General features: G+C 33.8%; 2 protein-coding genes across 3 annotated transcripts in view; both read left to right on the plus strand.

Annotated features, from left to right (window-relative positions):
- Positions 1-11,650, plus strand: part of LOC145972715 (uncharacterized) — a 25,544-nt gene extending 13,894 nt beyond the window's left edge. Inside the window, exons 3-9 of the mRNA XM_083101537.1 lie at positions 3,839-4,134; positions 4,225-4,392; positions 4,608-5,735; positions 6,637-6,848; positions 7,092-7,229; positions 7,921-8,166; positions 10,012-11,650. Of these exons, the coding sequence (XP_082957663.1) occupies positions 3,839-4,134; positions 4,225-4,392; positions 4,608-5,735; positions 6,637-6,848; positions 7,092-7,229; positions 7,921-8,166; positions 10,012-10,081 (2,258 nt within the window). The 3' untranslated portion in view covers positions 10,082-11,650. The remainder of the gene's footprint in view (positions 1-3,838; positions 4,135-4,224; positions 4,393-4,607; positions 5,736-6,636; positions 6,849-7,091; positions 7,230-7,920; positions 8,167-10,011) is intronic.
- Positions 11,651-14,817: 3,167 nt separating this feature from the next.
- On the plus strand, positions 14,818-27,663 carry LOC145972713 (uncharacterized). Of its 2 annotated transcripts, none has more exons than XM_083101535.1 (4): positions 14,818-15,827; positions 16,078-16,247; positions 18,185-18,394; positions 18,937-27,663. In XM_083101535.1, the coding sequence occupies exons 2-4, from the start codon at positions 16,143-16,145 to the stop codon at positions 19,021-19,023; spliced, it is 402 nt and encodes a 133-aa protein (XP_082957661.1). In that variant the 5' UTR covers positions 14,818-15,827; positions 16,078-16,142; the 3' UTR covers positions 19,024-27,663. The 2 variants fall into 2 exon arrangements, with proteins under 2 accessions (XP_082957661.1, XP_082957660.1); XM_083101534.1 differs by having other exon boundaries at positions 14,838-15,798.
- Positions 27,664-27,726: the final 63 nt, after the last annotated feature.

Raw genomic sequence — 27,726 nt, forward strand, 5'->3', positions numbered from 1 at the left:
TATAAGAATACATAATAAAAAATAGGGGGTTCCATTTAAAAAATTAAAGGTAACCTTCATTTTTGCTTATTACTTAATAATTATTGCGAATTTTGCAAAATGGTAGAGGACTTTTCTTCTTAGTTTGACCCAATCTATCATCACTTTTCGTTTGGTCCCTCACGAATCGGACACCCTGTATATATAGTTATTAGTTATATATAATTATAGTTTCAGATAAAAAACCGTAAACTTGGAAACAGTTTGAGACAACAATTTCCTCATTCGCGTAATGTGCATAGAAAGTGATATACATATATATGGAATGCGGAGAGCATATACTGCTCGGCGTTTCTTTTTTTTTAATTTTTGTTTTCCTTTTAGGACTCTCATTATCCTCAGACAGAAAGATATATATTGTACATCAGTCGACCGTTGGGGTGGTTTGTGACAATCTAGTGGAGGCTGCGGACCGAAATACACTCGCACGGCCAATTCTCACCAACACCAAAACGTGTCTCGATATACATGTAACCGACCACCATCTCGGAAGATGGCCGCGCTATTTCAGGCAGGCTAGCTAGTGCCATATAGCAAATCAGGATCGTATAACACGTTTGAATTACCCTGTAGATTGCGATTATTTTAATTGATACGCTATAAAATTCATTTATGGTCCATTTTTTTCTACAGCATTTTAAGCGAAAGCTGAATGCTTTGATAGATGACGGCAAATTTCGTTGATGAAGAATTTCAAAGAAATGCAAAGTTTGTTGCTTATTTTTTACAATTGGCATCGACAGGCAAATATCATGCTGCAATTGTGTAAATTAAAGCCAGTGCTGTGTCATAGTTTCTATGTAACAGACATGTGCCAAGATAATTACCGTTTTATATTAAATTACTCTATGTTTAATTCTGCATTGTAACCATAATCTACTGAGAGATGAAAGAATATCATCAGAAATCATCGATTGTGTCGCACATGTTTGATAGATTACGTGTAATAAATACAATATTGTCCGATTTGACGCAATTTACAAAATAATGTGTGTGTGTGTATGTGTGTGTGCATGAATGTATTTATATATAAACATTTAAATGAAGAGCGTTAAATAATTAAGCATTGAACTGATAAGATGTCAAATTGTATCCATAATTAATTCGCATTCTGGAATCGACTGGAAAAAAACGACTTTTCGACAATCTACATTACTGGGAGATAATTTGCGCCAAATTAACACTTACTAAATCGTCTATTTATTAAACAAATTAATTTTTATAAGAGCATTGTCAAAAGTCGCGACACAATTATCAAATAGTGCAAATTAGAAGCTCGACAATAATTAATCTGGGTCGTTGCTGACGGATACGCGAATCGATACATGATGGCGCGATCCATTTTTCCGCGATAATGTCGCGTAGTTCGGTTAACGTTTCTATTGGATTTTGCAGCGTCTCGACAGTTATGTTGAAGCATCAGCTCGACATTCATTAACATCTCGAGAGACCCTCGAATCTACGAGATTTTTCGTGAAAATGGTTCCTTTCATTCTGATAAAAGTATAAAAAATATTACTATTATTTATATATATATATATATATATATATATATATATATATATAATTTTTTTCTTTTTCGAAAGTTAATTAAAATTTGTTAATATAAAAATGATATTTCACATATGCAATGTGTGATATACATACACTGTACAATATATGTGCATAGATTATGTAAACGTGCTTATTTGTATCTGCAGAAATAAGATATACGATATAAAAAGCTTGAACTATAATGATATAACAAATGAAATATACACGAGACAATTGAATAAATGCAAATTTTTTAAATGTACGACTAATAGTGAATATATATATATATATATATATATGTATATATATATATATATACATATACAAATTGTATAAAATGAATAAGCATTCTTAATCTCATTGTCAGAGATGAAACAGGAAATGAAAAAAGAGATAAACTCTTTTATACGCGCTTTTATATATACTCTTAACTTACTCTTATACAAGAGTATATCAGAATAAAAATCTATATAAAAATAAGACAATTTTTAAAAAAACTGAGGAACTGGTGTGGTGGGCGTTCTAGAAAAAACAATACAATAGTAAATGTAATATACCATTAAGCGAGTTTTAGAAAAAATGTTAAACAAACACTCATTATCCCGATTCGATAATTTATAATGTAATACATTCAAACTTTTAATTTTTTTTTGTAACATTCAAACTTTTACGTTCAGACACAGACACGCATCCCTCCCCCATCCACACACACACACATTTATACATATGTAACATACCAAAGTCCGAACGCTTTTCGGTCTTAACGGTACATGTACCATTTACGGTTTTCAATCATACCGATCAAAAAGATCAATTGCAAACATCCGACAAGCATTTAAAACTGGCACTGTCGCTACCGTGAAAATTTTGAAAATTTGTATACATTGGCATCTTATAAGCGCCAGAAACTGCCGCGCGTGTGACCCACTTGTTTAAACGCTAGCGAAATAATATTCCGTTGTCGCGAAGAGGGGAGACGCCTGGCGTCGCCATATATAGAATATTGCGCCAACCAGCGCTGTTGTGCCTTAATGATAGATTTTTTGACGAAATAAATTTGCGGAAATATTTTGCAAAGAGAAAACTTGATAAAAAATGAAACAGAAGAAAAAATTTCCCAACTTTCAATATTAATTTTGACGTAGATTTCTTTCAATGGATTAATAAAAATAAAAATAAATAGTAATGACGGAATACCTTGTACATACACACTCGCACCTAAAATGTATTGAAGAGTGACTGAAAAATAAATCATGATGCATACTCTAGTGCAATACCCTAGTCATTGTGCATTGGAGCAATTTGGTATATGTATATACCAATAAACATTGTCAACCTATTCAATGTGAAACAGATTAATATAATAAAATTCTTTCGAAGGAATAATATGTATCTATTCTATAATAAAATGTCTCGCTAGTTATATATTGATTGTACAATTGATATGATGAATTATAGAAACGATAATATTAGATAATAAAAGTTGGACATGTATCATTTGCTAAAAACTAATACATGCACATATATATCGTACGTGACAAACTTATTCCAGAATTACACACACACACACACACACACACACACACACACACACACACACACACACACACACACACACACACTCTCTCTCTCTCTCTCTCTCTCTCTCTCTCTCTCTCTCGCTACTGTGCTGCAATTTTTATTTCAACAGGAGCATACGGTCTTTCACAGTTTTTCATCGATTTGGAATTCACGTATTTACCGAAAAAGCACGCATTCGTACGCGCACTGCGCGCATTCCATCCCTGAACGGACGCGCGTAACCACTCGCTTCGTGACTCATGCAAGACATTTCGAAACACAATCACGTTTTGGCAAAAACAATACGTCTTATTGCCGAACGTAGGGAACTCATCATCTATAACGTCGACTAATGTGTAATTTCTGGAGAATGGCAATAAATTTTTCACATTTTATTAAACTTTTGCTCGACTAAATTATAAAGTAGAAATGTATGTCTTATAAAAATGTAATCTTTATTGCCATTGAACGGAACATATATTGGCTTGATCTTACATTCATATCGATAACGTCCAAATATCAAATCTCGTAAAGAGATTTATTACAAGCTGAAATTATTTTATCGGTTCTAATAGACAGGATGACTGGCAGGAGTGACAGATGTACGAGGGTACGATCGATGAGGGGATCATTCGGTCGATTGGTGATGATGGTACATATCCTTCGTTTCTATTCCATTGAATTATATATCGATGATCTATCGTAGGTACTTATCAAGGTCAATGGCTTCGCGGCATGCGGCACGGATACGGAGTAAGGGCAAGCGCGCCGTTCGGTTTGGCGAGTCACTACAAACCATCGAAACAAATGAGGGCATCCTTGACGTCGTTGAGGAGCGCCGACGGTGGACCGCTAGTCGCTCCGACGCCAGAACCCACCGACAAAAGGGACCGTCGTGTAGATGACAGTCGAGGAGGATTCGTTCTAAAGGCCAGAAGCGATGATCCACCCGCCCGAAGAAAGAGCCTTACCGAGAAATCTTTGAAGAAGGGCATTCTTTCAGTAAGAAGTCTGTCGGAATGACGGAAAATTATTCACAAAGTTCTTATCATAAATTGGAGCATTATCTAGAGGAATGTTCTATCGATACAGGGTCTCAAAATACGAAAGCAACGAAGTACGGGGGATTTGGAGAAGCGTGGTACCGGCGGCAGCATTAGGAGTAACGCCAGCTCCGCGTCATGGATGTCGACGGAGAGCTCGCAAAGTCAAGCATCGGCGTCGGTTCACACCGACAGTAATGCGTCCTTTGTCATCGAGGTGGGTCATTTTCTTTCTCAATCTTTTTTAATCGCTCGACAAGGCTAATTGGATTTGAAAATTTGCTCCTCGCGAGCATCAAATTTGTTTATTACCGACGAAAGGAGGAAAAGAGAGGAAGAGATATTTTCTAAGTAAAAATTAAAATATAATTGAAATAATTAGTCTATAGGGTCCGGCATTACATTGACGTCGCGCGACTGATTGATTTGCAGGACGAGCAGATGGACGCATCGGTAACAGAGACGTACTTGGGTGAGTGGAAAAACGATAAAAGGACCGGTTTTGGCATATCCGAAAGAAGCGACGGTCTGCGATACGAGGGCGAATGGTTCAACAATCGCAAGTACGGTTATGGCGTGACGACATTTCGCGACGGTAGTAAAGAGGAGGGAAAGTACAAAAACAATGTGCTCATCACTAGCCAAAAAAAGAAACACCTCTTCTTAATCAGATCCGCTAAATTTCGCGAGAGGATAGAGGCGGCGGTAAGCGCTGCTCAGAGAGCGAGCAAGATCGCCTTGCAGAAAGCCGACATTGCCATCTCCAGAACGGCAACGGCACGAGGAAAGGCGGAATTGGCCGACATCGCCGCTGAACACGCTAGGGAGGATTCAGAGTTAGCCCAGCAAACGGCGAGACAGTTTGCGCCGGATTTCCGGCAACCGGGTTTAGAAAGATTGCGAAATCGAGAGATACCCAAGTACGTGCCGCCGCCTCAGGACTCTGTACCTGGTAAAAGCATCCTGCATAAAGCAGCCAGCGTAGATCAGCCCGGCGCTACGCCGATTAAGACCGTTGACTCTGTAACGATGGCGACAACGACAACGACGACGACGACGACGACGACGATGATGGGGGTGGCGGCGGCGGCGGCGGCGGCGATACCGACCGCAGCGAACATTACCATCGGCAATGTAATGCAGTCGATACGTAGAGCCAGCATGAAATCGCTACCACAGAATCAAATGCCGCCGGTGCAAAATCAAATACCGAATCAAGTATCACCCGTTCCATTGATGAATCAATCGTCTATGAACCAGTTAAGCGCGCAAACTTCTCCGACTGATCAGAATCCGTATCAACAATACTCGCAAAATGTGTCGCAGAATCCAGCTCCGACGAGCCAGTATCCAAACAATATACCGAACCAATATCAACCGAATCAGTATAGCCAGCAAAATCAATTTCTTCACGGCAGTCCGTACCAATCGCAGTATCATCCGCAGGCTAATCCATTGCAGATCGATCAATATTCCAGTTATCAGCAGCACCAACAACACCAACAACAATCTATCGGGCCGCAAAACTTTCAAAATTTGCAGGCTTACCCTAATCAACAGGTGACTTTGTTCGCTATATTGTCCTTTGCGTTGCATCTTTTCGTCTTCCTGGCAACTTTCGACAACCCGATACCTACTTGCTTACGTGTGCCTACACCATTTCATTTTTTTCCTTTTCCCTTTAGGCTTAGTCGCACCTGAGACTATATAAGACTGTGCAAGATAAAACATTAGCTCGAATTAATATACGATGGATAATATCACAGTTTTGTCGATATATTGTACATGTATAAGCAAATAAATGCGTTTCTCCGCGTGAGCATGATTTCACGCGCGAGCTTTGTACGCGCTTAATCGCATATAACGATATTAATGATTAATGATATTAATGATATTGTTACTAACGTTTAGATAATGTCTATAACAATGTTTTTTAAACGTATGCTGTTTTGTACGATAATGATATTGATTGAACTCGAACGCAGGTTACATATTTTTTAAGCTTTTGGACATATAATTGCAAATTATTAAATTAAATATAATAATACAATTATATACATATATATCCGCGTTTCTTTTCAATCAAGTATGTATAGTAGAATAATAGCAATAGTAATAGTGTAATAATATTACACTCGATTCTTACTAATTCGATAAGCTTACAGAATTTGAATAATCTTTTGCAACGCACACATATCAAACATTAGGACAAATACATAATTTTTCGGCGATTTATATTTGATCTGTCCAATTTAATGTCGTTAATTTCTGGAACAGTTAATGCGAGTTATTCATAATACCTTGTATCGTTTATCTCAAAAACGCATGCTGAATATTGTAATTTCTCGACAAAGTTTCAAATATGAATAATATCCGTTCAATCATATATTTGTTCCGTTATCGAAATTAATGAGCAGTTTCTCGTTTACGAAAGATCACTAAAGCTAAAGTGAAATTTCAGACGACAGTACCTTACCAATATGGGCCTGGTCAGGTGAATCAATATAATTCGCAGCCGGCGTACATGCAGCAACAAACGCATTCATCGCAATATCAGCCTGATGGTATCGGAGATGCAGCGAGACCATCGAGCTCTACAAGTTTAAGAAGAAATAGTCGAGTTCTGAGTCCTCAGGATCGACCCGGTACCATTGGTCAAACGTTAAACGATAGGTGAACCGAGATGTCTTTTCATCTAGCTAATTACTTTAAAAAGTTTTCAGATTTAAAAAATGCCATACAACTTACCGAAGCATCATGGTGTAATCATACATAAAGGAAAATAATATTAGAAATAGAAATTTAAAAAATACTTTTTTGCGTGTTTCGCGAAACTTTCTCAAATCTTTCTATAAAATTATAATTACATTTAAATAAGTTGAAGAAATTAAAAGATCATTATGTTCTATTTGGTAGACTGGATCATTATAAAAGGCCACCTAGTCGCGATAGTTCTGTAGATCGTTTCGCCAGAGCGCATTCCCGGTTGATTGGATCGAGACAGCCATCCGTCGATAAAACTATATCCAATCTACCCTCGGATATCCCCGATAGGTGTGTATGATATACATACATTGATACATTTTAATTGAGATTTAATTTAATGATTAATAAGTATTGTATTTCATCATATTTCATTGTATTTCCGTATATATGTTGTCACAGATTGACAAATTGCTCTCCCTCTCTCTCTCTCTCTCGCTCTGCCTCCTCGTTCTCTTTTTTCTCTCTATTTAATTATTTTTATTCATGCACGTATCTCTATCATTACTAACGCATTACAACTTAGCGTTGTTACATTTATGCGTCTCTTTTCTTTTACAATTGGGATTTGTACAAAGCATGAAATATCGATTTGTAAGATAAGAAAAAGTGGATTTTAATTATAAATTACATATCGTTATATGTAGCAATTACATATTTGTAAATATAAGGCTAAATATACATATGTGGTGTTATGTTTATAACAATAACATAAAAACGAATGTGAAATGTTATTATATTGATTAGTCATTATTCTGCCCTCAATATTCGAATATTTTGTGGCTGCGAAATATTATTATAATATATTTGGAGAAAGAAGATTTTAAAGAGAAAAATCTATATTTAAAATTGCTACACCATCTTCTTCTTCTTCTCTTTAAGAGTTTAAAAACTCTACATTTTATATAGAATTGAGAGATATTCTTTGCTCATTGAAACAATTGTTTATTAGAATAATTTTTTCGTTTTGTACGATGAATAGATCGACGAGAGCCCCGAGCGTGATTCGAGCGGGTACACCTCTAAACGGTTCTGTAGTAGGCAGCGGCGCTGCGACGCCAACGTACGCAGCACCGACTCCCAACCAATTTGAAGGGGCTTTTATAAAAAATCGTAATGTTGGACAAGACATTTTGCCGAGTCCTGGACAACCTAAACGCACCGAAAGCCTCTATGTGGCTCCGACTCGTGGACCGTCCGGGAGCGGCGGTGGCGGCGGTGGCGGCGGTGGCGGCGGTGGCGGCGGTGGCGGCGGTGGCGGTGGCGGCGGTGGCGGCGGTGGTGGCATTGTGCCGAAGGTGAGTTTTTATTTTCTCACATTTACTCTTGGCTACATATTATACATATATGATATATACACGCGCGCGTGCAGTATTTTAATAATTTTGTGCGTGAACGAATAAGTGTGTGTGTGTGTGTGTGTGTGTGTGTGTGTGTGTGTCTCCAATGTATAAATGTATAATATATAAACATATTTTCGCCGCGTTTGCACATATTTACACTACACACATACATACGTCTTGTGCACTAATGATGTCTAAGCATTTATAAAAAAAAAGATTACAAATATATGTGCGGGCACGCATATGTATAATATATTGATATTTCGATACATAAATCTCTATAAGTAGAGTATATTTGTATCTTTGATAGAAATCGAATTTGATAGAATATAAAAATTAAGTACATAATATACATATATATGTATATATATATATATATATATATATATATATATATATATATATATATATATGTTGGTGATTTGAACAGAAATAAACCTCAAAAGTCGCAAAATTTTTACCAAGATACATGCATTGACGTCATCATACTGCATTTAACTGAATTATATTTATCTTGTTTGTATAAATTATATTTTTCCTTATTCATTATACTTTTAAATCGTACGTTGCACCGATAGTTTTATACTCGCATCGACATTATAAACGTCCGGAAGTTTTCTTTCAATACAATTAATTCGATACAATTATTATTACTTTCAATACAACTATATTAATTTATTATCGTTTACTCACTTGGATGTGAAAGGCAATATTCATTATTCATTTAAATTTTGATTTTTTATACGAATAAATTCTTTAAAACGATTTCTCGCAAATTACAAAAATTTATGTTGAGTGAAGCGATTTGTTTGGCGTTCAGTCTGTTGAAAAATAAAATGAAACGCCTTTCCAGAATCAAAATCGAAAATAATTTCGACGTTGTGTTAATTATACACATTAATGATACGTTAATTAAACAAGATTACAATTTTTACTAATGTTGAAGTGTCAATGATTTTACATTGCGCGTGCAAAAATATACATGTATCGCATACATCGCGAATGATATTAAATTTGAATTTTTTCTTCATATCAAAGATATAAAAGTGGTCGACAAATTTTGTCGAATTAACAAAATTTTTCCATTAGAAAATCCTCTTCTAAAATCTCAGTTTTTTGAAATCCAAAAATCAATCTGTCAAGTATTTCTTTTTTTCACATCACATGATTATAAATATTTTTTGATAAACGAATCATTACCTGCATAATTGCCGTGCAAATTATATAAATAATTCCCAACAGTTTTTTATAATAATAATAATAATAATACAAACGATTATATATATACATATATATATATATATATATGCTCAATATTCATGATAAACGCATAATTAACATCGAATTATATTCGAAATTTTCGTAATGTATCAAAAATATATGACATTAATTTCGTATATCGCGAATACAACACTCCTCTGTTGCGAACTGTAAAAACAAACAATCATTTTCATAATTCAAGTATAATCATCCTTTCTCCTTTTCTTGTTTTCTTCTCTGTATTTTTTATATCAATATATTTTAATATATAAAATTTCTCTCGAACACTTTTCCCTCGCGCCTGCATTTTCGACGCACTACCATTTTCTCCCCTCTTTTTTCCTATTAAAATTTGTCTCAACACTCATCTTTTTTATCTACTAGCGTTATCTATTTGTATATTTTCTTCTTTCTGTCTCTGTTTGTCTTTCTGTGTAACTGTGTGGCGTTTTGTGCTGTGTTTTGTGCATGCTATCCCAGGAAGCAGGCCGGACTGTCCCCGCCTTCACCGCAACGTCAAAGGGCCGCGCAACCCTATAAGTATAAGTATAAAATATGTATCCACAAGACGATACACATACACACACACACACACACACACACATACACACACCCACACACACACACATTTATGTGTATATGTACACACACACACACACACACACACACACAGCAGAGAAAGAAAGCGCAGTTTCGGAGAGACTCATTTACGCCGCATTTCGAAACGACTGAAAATTACAATGTGATTTTGATCGTTTCCGCCCGATACATCCTAATATTGAATAATTCAGTACTTTAATTCAGGAAATTAAGGTCCGATAATTAACCGTCTCGGAATAATTTTGAATACAATACGCAACTCTGACGCCGCCGCATCTCCTTCGCCGTGAGGTGATGATATTTTTCTATAAATTTACGAATATTTCATATAATGTTATCTTAATTAACAAGCATGCGATTGTAATATCCCAATATTTGAATGTCGAAATCATTAATTATGCAGAGTTGTCGCATGCACGAACCTCTGCGCAGAATCGACTCGTTGTGTTTCTCGTTGAACTCGTTATATTTTTGCAACTTACTTGATGTAAGACAGATTTTCAGAAAGGGGCCTTATACGAAAAAATGAGAAGAAATTTTAATAACGATCACATTTTTCACGCTACCAAGTTTTCGTAACATTATGAGGAACGGGAAAGTGCTTGTGCCTGTGTAAATTGTTCTTAGCCCTTATCTTTATCGCGATACCAAACGATAAAAGTGCTCGTCGATTGATAAAAACTTTAATTAAAATAGTAAGTGTATTGGAAACGAGCGATGTACATATGTATTTGTGGAAGACAGATTATTTTTCTATGCAAACATTACAGTGTAGTGTAATACGAATCACTATCTACATCTACAACTACCATCGATTTGATCGATTGATGTTAATCTTACAACAAAGCCGTAATGGCGTCTCAATTTAACGATAGCAACGATAACAATTGTACGATATAAATGTGACGATAACAATTCAAATAATTTACTCAAAATACCGTTGCGCAATAAGTTTTAGAGTGCAGAAACATAGTAGACATTCCGTTTAATTCGCTGCAACAGTTTTTGCTATGATGATAAAGAGAGCGCAGATTAAATAATTTTGGCAATTAAAATGTAGCCGAGAAAAATTAATGATGTATGTTAGAGATTTCGAGATATCTTAAATCGCGCGTATGTTGCGTCTTGGTTGAGATAGAGAATCGTAAGAAATATTAGTGAAAAAAAAAAATTTTACGCAATCTATAGATTTTGCAAACTGTTTGAAAATGTAAGTTAGCGATGCAATATCGTTTTATTGAATCGATTCGACACGCAAATAGTACTCGTGTGGGATAATATGCGCAGTCACCGAACAATAATGTAACATGTTTCAGCAGAAGGAAGCAATTCTGCAAAATGCCCTCTGACTTATTTTTCCGTTAGATAATTTATAAGTCAAATATAAGATTATTAATTTACGCAATAAAGAGAGAGAGAGAGAGAGGGAGGGAAAGAGAGAAGGGAGGAAAGAAGAAATATAAAAGTGTGTAATTACGAGTTTAAAAAGTGGATACGTATATCTTTGTGTATGTACAATATATATGTATTATATATATATATATATATATATATATATATATATATATATATGTGCGTATAAATGTTTCCGTAGACTTAATATATTATAATGTCGGAGTGACATGGGTGGCCTAAAAACTTTAAGTAAAATGACTAAAAATAATTTTCTATTTTACAACTTTTCTACATAAATATACGACTTTTATTTTTTGCAAATATAACTCTGCATATGTATAGATTAAATACGCACATATGCGAACATATACATATATATATGTAAAACTAAGCCAGCGCACAATGTCACGTCCATTAATTGTGCTAATTAACAAAATTTGAAAGGTAAGCTTGGTGCGTGGCGTGGAGGCGGGGACCATTTTTGCTTTTCGATTCTACTTTATCCTCTCTAACTAAATGTTAAGCCTTTTTCGATCCTTCTTTCGAACCTTATCGCTACCCATCTATTTACTAATCATTTCTGTATTATTCGCTTAGATTATTTGATCGATCGATCCTACCGGCTTCATTTCTGTATTCTAAGGTACTATAACTAGCTCTGTTTCTAGTTTGTAGTAAAACATCTTCCGTGTTCAAATCCTCAATCGGAATGGCTTATCTAACTTATTACAAATTACTATTGCTATTATAGAAACTAATTATTAGCTGTATTACTTGTACATTATCATATTATCACGTCAAGAGATCAAAGCAGAGTTCAAATGACCGTTTTGCGAGAGACTCTCTTATTGTTCATCACCTCCACGCCGCTTGTTTTTCCTTTTTTCTAATTCGAGAGATTGTTTTTCTCTAACGCATGCTTATCGTGAATTTAAATCTATACATTTACACACAGAAACTCGTTAAAATAAAATGAGAGGTGACAGAGTAAACCTCACTTGATACAAAGCGAGCCTTAAACAGGATCTTAAATCTACGATGCTAATCATCAAAATTGGTATATTTTATATACGCGTTACATTATACTACGTTACTTTTCATCATTTATGTCGCGCAGACATATCTACGCATTATACGATAATTTGCCATCTATAGGTAACATGAAAAAAAGAACGCGTGTCGAGTGCGAACGCTTATTTTCTATGCGTGAGAATTGAACGTTTGAGGGAAAAAAGAAAGAGAGACAACGAGGATTTCACGATTGCCTGTGTTAAATTTATTTATGACGTGATCTATTCTTTTCACACATGAAGAATATCCAAGCTACACACACGCACACACATGTATATATATTTACGCGCACGTGTGCGTGCGTCCGTGTGTGTGTGTGTATGTATCGCGAATATGTTTCGTGTAAATAAAGCTAATAAATCTATATGTAGATTATATAGCGAAATTATGTACAATTGTGTAATAAGATTAAGACCGATTTTGCCAACAATAATCTAATCTTAACAATAACCGATTAATTTTTACGCGATCTTTACAATTGCTATGTCGAATTTCTAATCGACAGAAATTACCGAGGACGACGCAAACAAAAAGAAAAGTAACGAGGCATTATCCTCCAAGATTTTCGATTAAGCTATTATAGAAAGGAATACTCGCTATTTTTCTATACAGGGTCGATTTAACAATTTTTAATATATGTGCATTAACATTTTAAGTTAAATTATAAATCATATTTTTGACAATAACGAAAGAATTAATGCGGCGAGAAAAGATTTATCATCATTTGTGTAAATGCGCAAATGCGATTCTGAATGCAACATTATTAAACAAAGGATTGAATTCTGAGAGTCAAGTCGTTAATCTATTCATGTGTTCACAGATTACTCGCTTATAAATGAATCATAATTAGTATATCGCGCAAATAAAGAATAGAGTACGAGAGAGGTGTAATATGTATAATAATATGTATTCCTTTGTCAATATAATATATAAATAGTTGTCGATATAAATATATTTTTCCTACTCTCTCGTACTCTTGAGAGTGCCAATCTTGTCAATAATTATTTTGTTCAATGTAACAAGAGCTTTTCTAGATATTTAGCAGAGTAGTCACATTTTGATTTTTAAAATATAGCATATAGATGCACAATTATTTATATATAAATACGCAATCGTATAGATGTGTGTAGAAAATGTCACAAATGAAGATGTGACAATAAATATGATATTGTGCGCATTCGATAAATTTTCAAATCATATTTCGGACAAGATCGATCTTTATGTAGAAACTGTCGACTTCCGTTTACCAAACAACGATATTGCAAACGTTAATTCAATGTAATTAAATGTAATTAAATATATTTATGTATATCATATATATAAAAGAACTTATTGTGTGCTTACGACAGATTAAACAACATCGCATAAATCGGATTTTCTTTTATCGGATTGTCTTCGTTTATTCTGTTACTTTCTTAAAAGAGTTAATATAAAAAAATATTAATCATATATATATATATATATATATATATATATATATATATATATATATATATATGATTAATATTTTTTTATATTAACTCTTTTAAGTTTTTAAAGCTATTTCAAAGTTATAGGTGTGTATATATATATATATATATACACACACACACACACACACATTCAGTCATATTTTCCAAGCTTTATGCATATATGTGTGTGTGAATGTTAAAAAATCAATACACACAAATTTAATGTTAAAAATCAATTAAATGATACTTGAAATATATTCATAAACATTTTACACACATGATAAGACTTAATGTCGATGTCGAATTGTGTATGCGCAATTACAATATTCGACAAGGAGCAAGAGTTTTGTAGAAATGATAAGAAATGTAAAGATTTGCAAAAGTGAGATCGCGCAATCAATGAAAAATACGATCATATGCACATCCGTGATTCGAGAATAATGGAATGCTTCCGATGTTAATATTTTTCTCGTTATCATTAACATCTTACAAATTGTGTCAAGTCTCTGTTATTTGCAATAATATATCTTTGCGTAAACATATATATGCTTATACATTCCATCGAAATATCTAAGCCGCGCAAGTCTTCAAAATTTTAACGGAAAATTTTTTTACGGATAAATATAATCATTTATATATCATTTATAATCATGTATGTTTATTATCATATTTGATTGAATGCAGACAATTTTTTGTCGAAAAGCGAATATAATTATAATCATAAAAAAATATTGCGATATATGTATTTACGCCAATTGAGTAATTGATGCGCTAAGAGAATAACTTGAATTAATTCGAGGCTAATTAAGCGCGTTGCATCTGTCAGTCTATTATTTCGGGGGAAAAAAATTGCAAGTAAGTGAGACGAGCTTCTTCCTGGCAGAGAAGAAAATCTTGAAATTCTCGCCGGATTTATTCATGGCATGCTAAACACATGACTCATAAGTGATTCGTTGTTGGACTGACTTTACATATGTATTACACGCGCGGTCGGGCAAAATTGACGCATTGTATCTTACATGATTCGAAATTTTTTTTATCACATATTTCGCTATCTTAAACTTGGAACAAATTTGACTTTGAAATAGCTTTAAAAACTTTGGGAAAAATTGAAGACCTCAATCATCAATCGCGAAATTGCAAAGATCATCTTTGGCAGTGTCCCGACGCAGATCTCCGTGAGCGTCGCGACGCTCGGCAAAGTTATTTCGAAAATAGTGGGGCGTCGCTCTATTTCGGTCGTGCTAGGCAGGGCTGGCCATTTAGTCTACGGCCTGGCTTTCTTACTAGGAAGCTGCGTATCCGAAAAATTCACACTAGCCTCTTTCGTGCTTTTCGTTGAAAATCAAAAGAGACCATCAAGTGTCATCGTAAGACGACGATAGACACGAGAAGGAGATTCTTATCATCGAATACAATCATACGCTCGCGCGCAAGACACTTTTGGTCCAGACGAGTGTAAAAACGGAAGATCAGCTAGCTATAATTATTGCTTCCAAGATCAATCCAGAAGTAACGTGAATTCGAAGAGTCGTAACGAGAGATGTCGGCTTGATTTCACCTCAACATGCAAAAGTGTGACAGCATATTAAAATTTAACGATTAATCACAATGCGTGACAACAGATGCAGTCGCGTTTGCAAATAATACTCGATTAAGCAAATCTGTGACGATGGAAGAAAACTATTTGAATCTCATCAATGAGCACACCGATTGATATAATTCAACGGCACAAATTGTGTAAGCGTATTCAATATTACACATATAAGGTAACAAATATTTGTCAACTCTACACTTGTAGAGAAATATTTATCGACCATGCCATATATATAAGTGTGTATATATATATATATATATATATATATATATATATATATTTACACACACACACACACACACACACACACACACATGCACGCACGCACGCACACACGCACACATACACAATCAAACGAGCAAACAACAATGATACAAAAAAACTTAAACCACAAGAAACAGCAATAATTCTCATCTCCGCAGATAGTTGAGAGCCTGCGAGATTTTAAAGCAACTTGAAGATACCTGCTTACTGTGAGAAAGCAAACATGTTTTGGATCGAGTCTGACGAAGAGGAAGAGGCGTTGCTATGCAGTCCTGCTTTGATGGCTCGACGAGCCTCAGAGTCTTGGATCGTTGCACCTCCCGTAGAGGTACGCCAGACAAAAATTTACCCTCGACAAAAAATGTGTAAATAATGTGAAAAAATTTGGAAGATACAACGAAAGAATGAGAAAATAAGAAACAACAAATTGGGAAAAAATATTATTTATTCACAGTCGTTATACGATGGATTCTACCCGTGTTTAGCGATGATATATGCTCGACGAAGCGTAGAATGAAGATTTACAAGTAAAATGCGTAATATCCGGAAAGAATCAAAAAGTTAATAAATATGAGTAAATAGGGCTACATAAATACGGCGCGTGTAAAATATCATATCATTTAATTCTGCCCTCGTTAAAAAGATTGCGCAATTTTTGTAAAAAAAGACGATAGCGCACGAATAACGCTCGATCAGCGCGAGAAACAGAAGAAGCTCTTTACAACATAATTTATGCATACATATATATATATATATATATATATATATATATATGTTAATTTAAATATGCAACATATTTTATGTGTTTACATGGTATGTATCATGAGAGATGAAACGTACACAATTATGCAATCTTTGGCGAGAACTTTGCTGAATAATTATTGCACAACGGATTTAGAATGTCTTGTGCGGAAACTCGTACAAAATTTTCTCATAATAACGATATATATGTATATATATACATATGCATTCTTTCCTCGAAGGAAAAGGAAGGAAAATCAATGTATGTAATTTTTCAGCCTGAATTCAGTTGAAACTATCTTTTTATGTTATTTATTTTGCAAAAAATAACCGTAAAACAAATGATATATTTCATCTTATATGTCTAAGTCTTGAAAAATTTTGTTATATAATCATCTAGTGCCAGACCGGAAAATGTGACTGAAACTCGATTTTTTGACCATTAGATTATTATTCGAGGCCTTTGAATTTGAAACAGCTCCAAAGATTCTGTGTTCTGCTTATGCCGATACCTTTTTCCTTGCCACTCGTTGCGTTTGCGTTAAATTCTGAATTAACAAAACACGCATAACGTTTCTACGAAACTATACGACTATCTTTGAATTACATTGAACATTATTCTATCGATTTTATAAAAAATTCTGCCGGGTTATCGATCCAGATAAGATTAAAATTAAATAAATCGTGATTATATATAATGGCCATTTTATGTAAAATAAATGAAGATATTTTGTTGTCTAGATGGACAATGATTGAGAATTTAATAATGGTAACATTTGAAAAACGATATAAAACAAAGTTTTGTCTAATTTTTGATATCAGACTAGCAAGACAAAACAAAACAAAATTACAAAAAAGAAAGCGCTCGTTTAAGTGATTGCTTAATTACGTATATATACAATGTGTACGTGAGTGTATGTGTAAAGAGAATATATGTATAAAGAGAGAGAGATATAGCTCTAATATAAACAAAAAGCTTGGAAAGAATAAAGAAAAACATATGTTGAATTAGTAGTGTTTGACAGAAAGATGCACACTTTTGTTTAAAAATGATTTGCCCTATTTTATAAAGGCTTAAATCAGTATTAAATTTAGTTAAATGTATTTCAGTATTTAATTTAATTAAATGTATTAATATATAAATTGTAAAGCACGCATAACCGTTCGCGTAACCGTTTCTTGAACGTTAGAATCTCTTAAAGACATGTTTGATCAAATCAATTATATCTTGCTCGGAGAGTAGACTTGATACTATTTCCCCATATTCTTGTCAAATATGTAGTAATGTTTAAACTACATGTATAAAAACACTCACCCTGAGAGACTATATAACTCCATTTTCTCTTTTCCCTCTGTATGCCTTTATAATACATACATATATTAATGTACCAATGTGTATATAAATGTCGATAAGTAATCGCGTTCTCTCGTTCAAAAAAACCCATCTCTCTCTCTCTCTTTCTCTCTCTTTCTCTCTCTCTCTCTCTCTCTCTCTCTTTGTTTTTGTTTACTTCCTTTGTGCAGGCGATGCCGACAACGGCAATGCCCCTTCAACGAAAAAAGTCACTGCCGGACGTGGCGCAGCCGATTCAGCTCACAGCTACGGCACCATTGTCGAGGGAAGAAGTTAGTATCTTGAGCAGTATGAGAAGAGAGGAGCTCCGCAGGCAGATCGACGAAAGTGAGAGGCTCAGAGCCAATCCGCTTTTATATCTAGTCAGTCCTCAGGTTAAAGTGAGTATCCTTCGAGTTTACATCTATTTACGACTGTCGAAATTGTTTGTTGAGAAACTGTGCATTCGTGACAAAGATGCGACAATCGCTCCGAAAATGCGAGATAAAACGATATTTAGGCAGAATATGTTACAGTTTATAAACGGCGGATATATTATATGTATATCGATTCTCGCGCGTCTCTTATATCGATAAACTGTGCGGCGAGATTATAATTGTTTCTAATGCAAAATATCAAAATCAACATTAGTTTTTACATATCTCTAAAAGAGAATAAATAAGTATGCAATTTATACATCTTGACAAAATCGCATAAAATGATGATGTAAAGATATATTTAAATACGCGATGATATGAAACAGCAATTGCATCGTGTCACGCGTGCACAAACGCAATTTCGTTAATTAATAAATGATCGATATCAATCAATCGATATCAAAATTCGTGAGGCAACGAGCGACAAAACTTAACGTAACGCATAATCGTTCGAAGAAAAACACTTGGATAATGTAATATATGTATAATGTTTCGTACACTTTCAGGACTGGTTCTCTCGACAACAACTCGTGATGCTGGTGCTCTTTATCAACATATCCTTAGCCTTGATGTTCTTCAAATTGCTGACGTAGCAGCCAGCCGATGATCGGGTTCACGGATTCGTGGTGGACGTGACCTGAAACCCGACGTCGCAACGTCTTGGATCGTTACCGAGTCAGAATTTCGACAGAGGACGAAACGTAAAACGTAGGGTATGGCCGCACCAAGAATCGCTGGAAAACGACTTTCGTGAGCGATTTACTCGGTCGTTTGCGCGTCGCGAGCATTTTGCGAAAAGAAAGAAATTTGAATCGATACGAAACGGAAAGCTCATAGAGAATCACTTTAGCGAGGATTTTTAAGGAAGATCGTGATTTAAATTTCAAACGATTGCTAATTAAACGAAAAACAAAGAGAGCAACGAGAGCATCCTTCTGAGATATATCGTGTGAGACTACGATATAGATTCATCTTCAAATATTGTAAGATAAAAAGGGCTTAAGCGCATCGAGAAAAAAAGTGAGTAGAGAGCAAGAGTAGTTTAAGGAGAGTTGGTTATTTAAATGGCAGTGCACTTTCGAGAAATAACGTAAATAATACAATGGAGGAGATAAAATTTAATGTCCCGCCTATGATGAAGCTTTTTTCCGATTTGAAAATTTGGCGCACAAGTCCTTTTTAGTCGACACGATGCTCGGAGAAAAGGAAAATTTTTACGAAAAACGAAGCGCAGTTTGTTACAGTCTCCGCGGGAAGGAGATATCGACAACAACAAGAAGAGAATTATCCTTTGAAAATTGATTGCGCAAATCCCGCGCATCATCCCGCAACGCCCGTGTATTATTATACATACTCTATATTTTTACACCAAATATTTTAATAACATTGTACTACTTGTAAGGAAAGATCGACTCCGATTTTGGACGGATCGATGCGATATACGCAAATCCTTCAAAATTTTTTCCGATGATCGGCTCGAGCGCAGTAATAGCGACGATTGAATTGTACTCGATCAATTTTTCAATAAGTTAGCCACTTGTCTAGGAATGTCGACTGTCCGTCTTCTTCTCTCGTCAATATTACGGTCGGTATATTTATTAGATATATTCGCTTTGAAAAGCAGTCTTAAAAATTAAAAACGAAGAATTCGTATTTATACGTAACAATTATAATATATTTTAGCAACGATCGTAATTGCAGCCATGATGCTGTACGCGATATATAAAAGATAGATAAAAGATTTAATATGTATTCGAGCATTTATTTATTACGTGCTTCATAGAATATGCGATTACAATTAATTGCAGTAAATTTGTAAGATTATCATAAAGTAGAAAGAGTAATCTTCTAACTTGTACGCAAACTTTGAAGAATTATGTCTCTATATATATATATATATATATATATATATAGTTGTATAGTTATACCATTATTAGATATCGCGACGATGAGATTTTGAATCTTCATTTATACATTTCCCGCTTTAGTTCTCTTCAAGTTAAGCGGCTAATAAAATAAATGTGTAAATCCAAGATGAGAGATCGAAAACACATTTAACACATTTCGAATCATCGATGTAAAAGCTTGACATTGTTTTCACGATTAAAATTCAGTCATCATCGCGATAATTGAGTTACGTACGCAGAGTTACCATCGCGATAATATTATTCATCGAAACGGTAACGCGATTCTTTCGTACGTCAAAATTGCAGAATAAATACGATTTTGCTCTCAACAAGATCTCGGAAGGTGATCCGTAACTATATTCGAGTCTAGTAAAAATTAATATCATAAACGTTTTTTGTGTCTCCACATATTTACAGTTTCGTTTATCTCGTATTTTAAAAATGTAGAAACGCGAGAATTATCTCGCGTATTTTGCATTTCCTTTTCCATTTTGCGATTAATGATCGACCTTTCTGCGCTCGAGTGACCATAGTTTTCTAGCTTCGGGAGCATAGTGTGTCATATCTTTAAATTTGTAAATAATGGTACAAAAGCGTCGATTGCGCAAGTTTTGTACATTCTACACGATACCGTTCTCGCGCTCTCAATGCAAATTAATTTAAACCGACAAGCATAAAGCATCAAAGAGTCGAAATCACCTTTCCACTCAAAAGTTCTTGCTCTTTTTCGCATGATAAAACTAAGCTTCCTATATATTGTGCTTTCTGACAGTGCCAATGACACAGCTAGTACTTCCGCGAGAATAAATACGATTGGCGACTTAGCCAAAGTAAATTCGCTTTCGATCATGCTCTAAATCAAAAAACCCTGGTTTGAGCGCGAGCACGTGATGCGAATGATCCAAAGATAATAAAATAAGAATATAAAATACTCGATTGAGATATAAAAGGCGATATTTTTGACGCTATCGAGAATGCAAAAAGCATGAAAAACTATTATTCTCATTGTTGAGGGGTACAGTTTTTTTAAAATAAACTGGACAAACTCGTTTATAGGCTATAGATTTGTAACGTTGACTTTACAAATTTGACATTTGTTCTATAACTTGATAATAATACAAAAGAAATATTATAATTTATGTATCGGAGCGTTTCTGGCTCCGATATCATATACAATATAATAAAAGAATGTTAAACTGAGGGGAGTGTCAAAAATGTCACATGTAAATTTAGCTTAAGTAAAAACGAATATCTTAACTTTAAAGAGAAAGTCATATAGAAGAAGAAATCGGAAGAAGAGAATATGTTGGATGTTCCGGCTGAAGAGAAGGACCAACGTGACTTTTCGTCACGAGGTGCATTCGCATGTAGAGATACTATAGTTATTATCATATACGCACATTCGTCGTTACGGGGTCACATGTATCGTGTGCATATAAATAAATAAATAAATAAATACACACATATATATATATATATATATATATATATATATACACATTTACATTTACGTATGTAATTAATTAATACCAAAGAAAAAAGCTATAGAATATTATTCGTAATATTATTGGCAGAGTATCAACAAGAGATTAGGATGAAAAATAAAAAGAGACGGAAAATTATTTTTATCATCACACTTTCATCATTGGACAAGGAAAATTTATTTGATTTATAGTACAGAAAATTTATTTGATGTACAGTTTTACTTATCAAATGGGGATTGATATATATACATATATATATAGCAATTTGTAATACCATGTCATAATATGCGTGTGTGTATGTGTGTACACACACATACACATACACTCTTTGACACTTTTTCTCCGAATCGAATACAAATGAATTCATTGCTCATATATATACACATATATATGAGAAATCGCATGTATATTTTCTTCTTGTTTATCTCTTAATATAATATCGTAGTTGGCGCGCATATTCCCTCCACCCCGTTATTATTATATATTATATTATATTATATTATATTATATATTATATTATATTATTATTATTATTATTATTATTATTACTACTATTATTATTACTACATTATACTACCGCTATTGTTACTATTACTGTTACTACTACTACTATTACCACTACAACTGTTACTATTATTATTAATTATTCAAATTGCTGTTATTATTATTATTATTATTATTACTATTATTATTACCATTATGGTTATCGCCTTAACATCTTTATATCAAAGATTTACGAATATTTAAAACGAAAAGATGAATGTGAAAGAAAAATTTTGGTACCTTGAAAAATATGCGATATACACACATGCGCGCGTCTCACACACACACATACACACACACAGAAACAGAAACTATTAGAAAAAGAGACTTATTGTCATTGTTAATTCGCGCAAACAGTGATTCAATAAACTTGTATCATAATTGATAAACGATTCTATTACTGACATCATAGCATATATATTTCGCTTTGTTATTCCTGTCAAATGTCTTGCAAAAGAAAAAGAATAAAACTTTAAGAAAGAATTCCGTCCTAATAATCTTCACTTTGACATGTTTTCAACAACATGATCCTAAATAATTTTCAAAATGTTTTGGTCGTTGTTCTTATAGTTTATTAAAAAATTATCAACAAATGAAGAAAAGTAAACAAATGTTGAATTCCATATAAGCTTTACATTCCATATAATTATATTATTTCATATAAGCTGAGCTTTATCGAATATATAAATTGTACGTTATACATATACATATTTGTACACTTGGGTATATACATGAGCGGAAATTTACACATTTGATTGATTTGGCAATTTTAAAATATTATTTTCGAATAATATATAACTATGACATAGAGAGATTAATTAATACTAACAAATTTTAGTATCGTAAATAAATTATTTCTTCGATGACACTTCGCAAAAATTTCGTAATTCTTCATTATCGCATATAAATTCCTGTAGACGTGCATTTCGAAAAAAATATCAAAAAGATTATATTATTCAAATTGACAGACCAACTAAAAATGTAATAATGAGTTATATACTTGGATAAAAATCAAAACAAAATAATGAAACACAAGTAATAGATGTAATTTCAAAGATGAGAAAAGATATGGAAACAATATACAAATGGTGTAAGAGTTAAATTTGAGAAAAATCAAATTAACGCATTTAACAACTATTCGCATCGTCAACTTTATTTGTTAATAATTTCTTAATAAACAATAAACAACGGCTAAAATTTTTACTCGGGATTATAATCTTGACATAATCAGGTGTTACAATCTTTTTTAGAGTTTTATCAAAAAGAGATGCAAATGAGATCAATATGATAGTCATTAATTCTCCCCCTCCCTCTCTCTCTCTCTCTCTCTCTTTCTCCCTGTTGTAGTAGTGGAACGAATTATCTGTGTTTATATCGTGTTATTGAAGAAACGAGGACGCGCATTCGAATAGAGTCTTCCATTTTCTGCATACGCACGCATGCAACAAACATACACACACACACACACATCACAGACAAGTACTGAAAAAACTACAATAAAATTTACGCAGTAAACATGCAAAATGTACCGCATTAAAGTAAATGTTTTCTTACATGTGCATGTTTATAACTTATAACGAATCGTCACAGCTTTGAATATGCGTAGTTACCGAAGCCAGTCTTAAATCTCATAAACAAAGATCGTTGCAAAAGAGTGATATATTTAAGAGCATCAATACCGTTACATTATACGTATTACATTAAAAATTGAGAATTTCGAATTCATTCATACCGGATCAATTTGTACACGCAAAAAATAATTTCCAAATGAAAATAATATCCATGACAATTTATAGTTGTCTCGTATAAAATGTTAAACTTTAGCGTGTATACTTATCGTACTCCAAATATACCGATATATGGTTGGGAAGAGACAAGTGTACAAAAACTAGAAATATATATCGCTTCTCTTCTCTTCTCTTTTATACATTTCTGTCTTTTCGGGGGCTATACACTTATATTCAATTTTCGCAGAATTTGCCATGTTTAAAGTGTGATATTTTATGTCGTCACACTCTTAAATAGATTAGCAGCTGTAATCATACTACCGCTATTGTAAATAAAAGAGGAGCCGGGTTCTTTGTTTTCTTTGTGGCACTCGTATGGTATCTTTGCACTTTTCAAAATAGTTTCTCGCATATTTAGCGTCATCCCAATTTGCAAAGAGAACTCGTCCCATTCTTTCCTCCATACACTGACATATTATTCATTCGCAAACTATATCGATTATTTAATGAATATTGTAACGCACGTTTATTTATATTAATAATATGAATAAGTTGCAAAAATATTTCCACATATAATATTCATGTTCTATATTTGATGTAGATTAATGATACGTTTATATTCGACATGCGTTATTATTCAATAAAAATAGCGTTCGTATAATTCAATATTATTACAGCTACATTTTACTCGTTTGTAACATTTTAGTTATTTTTGGCGTCAGGATACTTACGTGCATATGATGGTGCAGATTTAATCGTGATTAAGCATCGTGAGTGCTAATGGAATAGAAATAATTGATCGGAATCTGTGATTAATGCTAGGCTCGTTATAGTCATAATGACACATTACAATATAACATCATATTAGATCATAAGAATTACTTGTTTAGCGTCATGAATTATGATTTTAGGATACTGATAGGTCGCACCAACACGCATGCGGTATCGGGAATATATCGAGAAGAGTCGCGGGCGACCATCGTATTATACTTATTGTTAGATATAGCATACCGTACCGATATAATGCAAACACGTGTGACAGTTTTGTCAAATAAATTTTGCATAATCTTTCGCATCTCCCGGTTCTAAACATTGTGCCATTAGTACATTACAATTATTCGGAAATTTAATTTCCGGGGATAAAAAAAATATTCTATATCGGTTAAAAAAAGAAGGAATCGAGTCTCATTGTCAGTCGAGTTTAAATGTCTAAGGATTAGCGCTACAAAACCGAAAATGAAAGAGTAAAGCTACGCTAGCATTTTTCTAATTATGAGCATGTGCCACTGCTTTTTGCCTAATTGTGCACTTTTGTGTCACGTATCAAATCGACATTGCGATTGCGATGTCTTTAATACACGCTGTCTATTACCCGTGTCAATGTCATTCAAGGAGTGAATGTCAAACGAAAGATGATTAGATTAGCGGGCAATACTGCCGTCGCATCGTATGTTCATAAAAAATTATTTCAATGAAAATATGAATCAGTCGACTACAGTAACATAAGTAACATATGTAAATATGGACACTTTTGTTTCGTTTAATCCAATCGACAAAAAAGTACAAAAACGTCAAAACATTGAATGCTTATTAGAGGCACAACATGTACTAACATAAGATTTATCGATTATTATTAACATAACACTGGTAGTTATTAATATATAATGTAGATCAGGTATTTTTAAGATTACTAACATTTTCGTCACATCATGTCCAGATCGCGCATGTCAAGACTTACTCAAAACTTTAATGTCTGATGGACAATTTGTAATTTGTGTTTGATATGCGAGCAAAAAATTAATTATGAGATTATAAAGTAACAATTTAATATATGTATATATGTATAATATTCAAACAATCGAGATAAAGACATAATTTTGAATTCTGTAACCAACAATCGATGCACAAATATTTAGACATGATGCGCGAAAGTGCGTAGCAACTTTAGATATTGGAAGATATGAATCTTTTAATGAAACTCGATGTACGCTAATATTGATGAGATTTGTTGATTTTTATCGGTTCCTCTTTTACATTATATTTATTTAGAGATTTTATAGTTTGAGATTTAAAAATCCTATCTCTTTATAAGTGAAACTATAAAAAAAAAACTGAATACATTTTGTAGATATTGTATTCGAAATGTACTAAAACGCATGCGAATAAATGTTAATCGAAATTCACGATCGTCATATGTCGGCAAGTCGCGACTAACAAAAAAGTGAATGGCATTAAGCAACGTTTCTACGTACTTTGTATTTGCGACTCGACAAATCAATCGTTCAGCAATCGATCAGCCGTTTTATCATGATCGGTGAGCAGATAATAATGTCGAGTGCCGAAAAGAAGAGCGCGCTTTAATTTTAGCAGATGGTAAAGTACCGCGATCGTCATCGACCAAAGAATATTGTTGAATGATTGTGACGAAACGCAACTGGAGGAAACTAGTTCCGATCTCAACATCGTCTTAATTAGAGCTAAATTAATTAGATCTAAATCTTACGTGCGGTGACAAATGGCATATTAAATATATATATCTTACATAAATGTAGTTTTATATAACAGCACTTTTATATAGCAGTTCATCATATTAGAGATTCAAAATGTGCGTTTCGATCAAAGAAGGATGAAAAATCGTCTCTGCTAGAAATTGGCTCGATGAAACACGAGCGTAAGGTTCGCCCGCAACTGTCTAATACTAATTTAAAAATTATCGAGATCGTCTCTCTTCCCCCCCCTTTCCCCCCACTTGGTCCCGAAAAAATAATCTCCGTATCCGCACGCTACTTCTCAAATATTTGGCACGACGATCAGAAAAGTCGTTTAGGAACGCAATTTACGAGTCGTATCAAATCGTAATCGCGATTCGGAGAAATGGGTTTAAAAGTGAGATATCGAGCACAATGCATCGACGCTATGCGACATTCGTTATCTTTTATCTCTTTTAATTTTTCTTTTCTTTTTTCGCTAATGAACGAATGAACGATAAAAGACGCGGCCGATAATTCAACCGACAAGAGTCGCTACGAGATAATGGCGTAATGAGAGAATCCGATAAGGAAGAGAGGCTAAAATGCAAATTTAGATAGATAAAGAATGTACGAATGTTTTTGCATTGTTGTAACTATCGAATGTTGTTGCAGAGACAAAATCTCAAATTATGAATTTCGACCGTTTTCTTTCTATAATGAAATGATTGCGCGATAAAAATATCACGTAGCAATTCGTCTATCATCGACTGTTGTTTTCTCGTTCTATTTCTTTTCGTACATATTTGTATAACACTATTTACAGAGTGAAAAAGTAATCTGGCATTTTCTGGGTCATTAACCGCGATATCGATCGCGTCGATATCTCGTCTCGAGGAAACACCAGACGAGACGACCCCATTGCTCAATTCTTTTATCAAATTCATTTTTAATCTAAAGAGTAGAAACATAACTTGTGCGTATAATTGTAAAATTAACGTATATATGTGCGTATATGTGTATTTACTATGTATCTATAATATATGTGTGTACCTAACTGTAAATTTGTATATAATTGTGCATAAAAAGGAAGCGAAATGTCAATTTTAATTACATTCTTGGGTGATTGCTACCAAAAAAGAATGTCATCGAATACCTGTGTATGTG

Source organism: Camponotus vicinus, unplaced genomic scaffold (genome assembly GCF_025532165.1).
Source record: "Camponotus vicinus isolate PSW18456_S1 unplaced genomic scaffold, iyCamVici1.0 SCAF_6, whole genome shotgun sequence".
Classification (NCBI taxonomy): Eukaryota; Metazoa; Arthropoda; class Insecta; order Hymenoptera; family Formicidae; genus Camponotus; species Camponotus vicinus.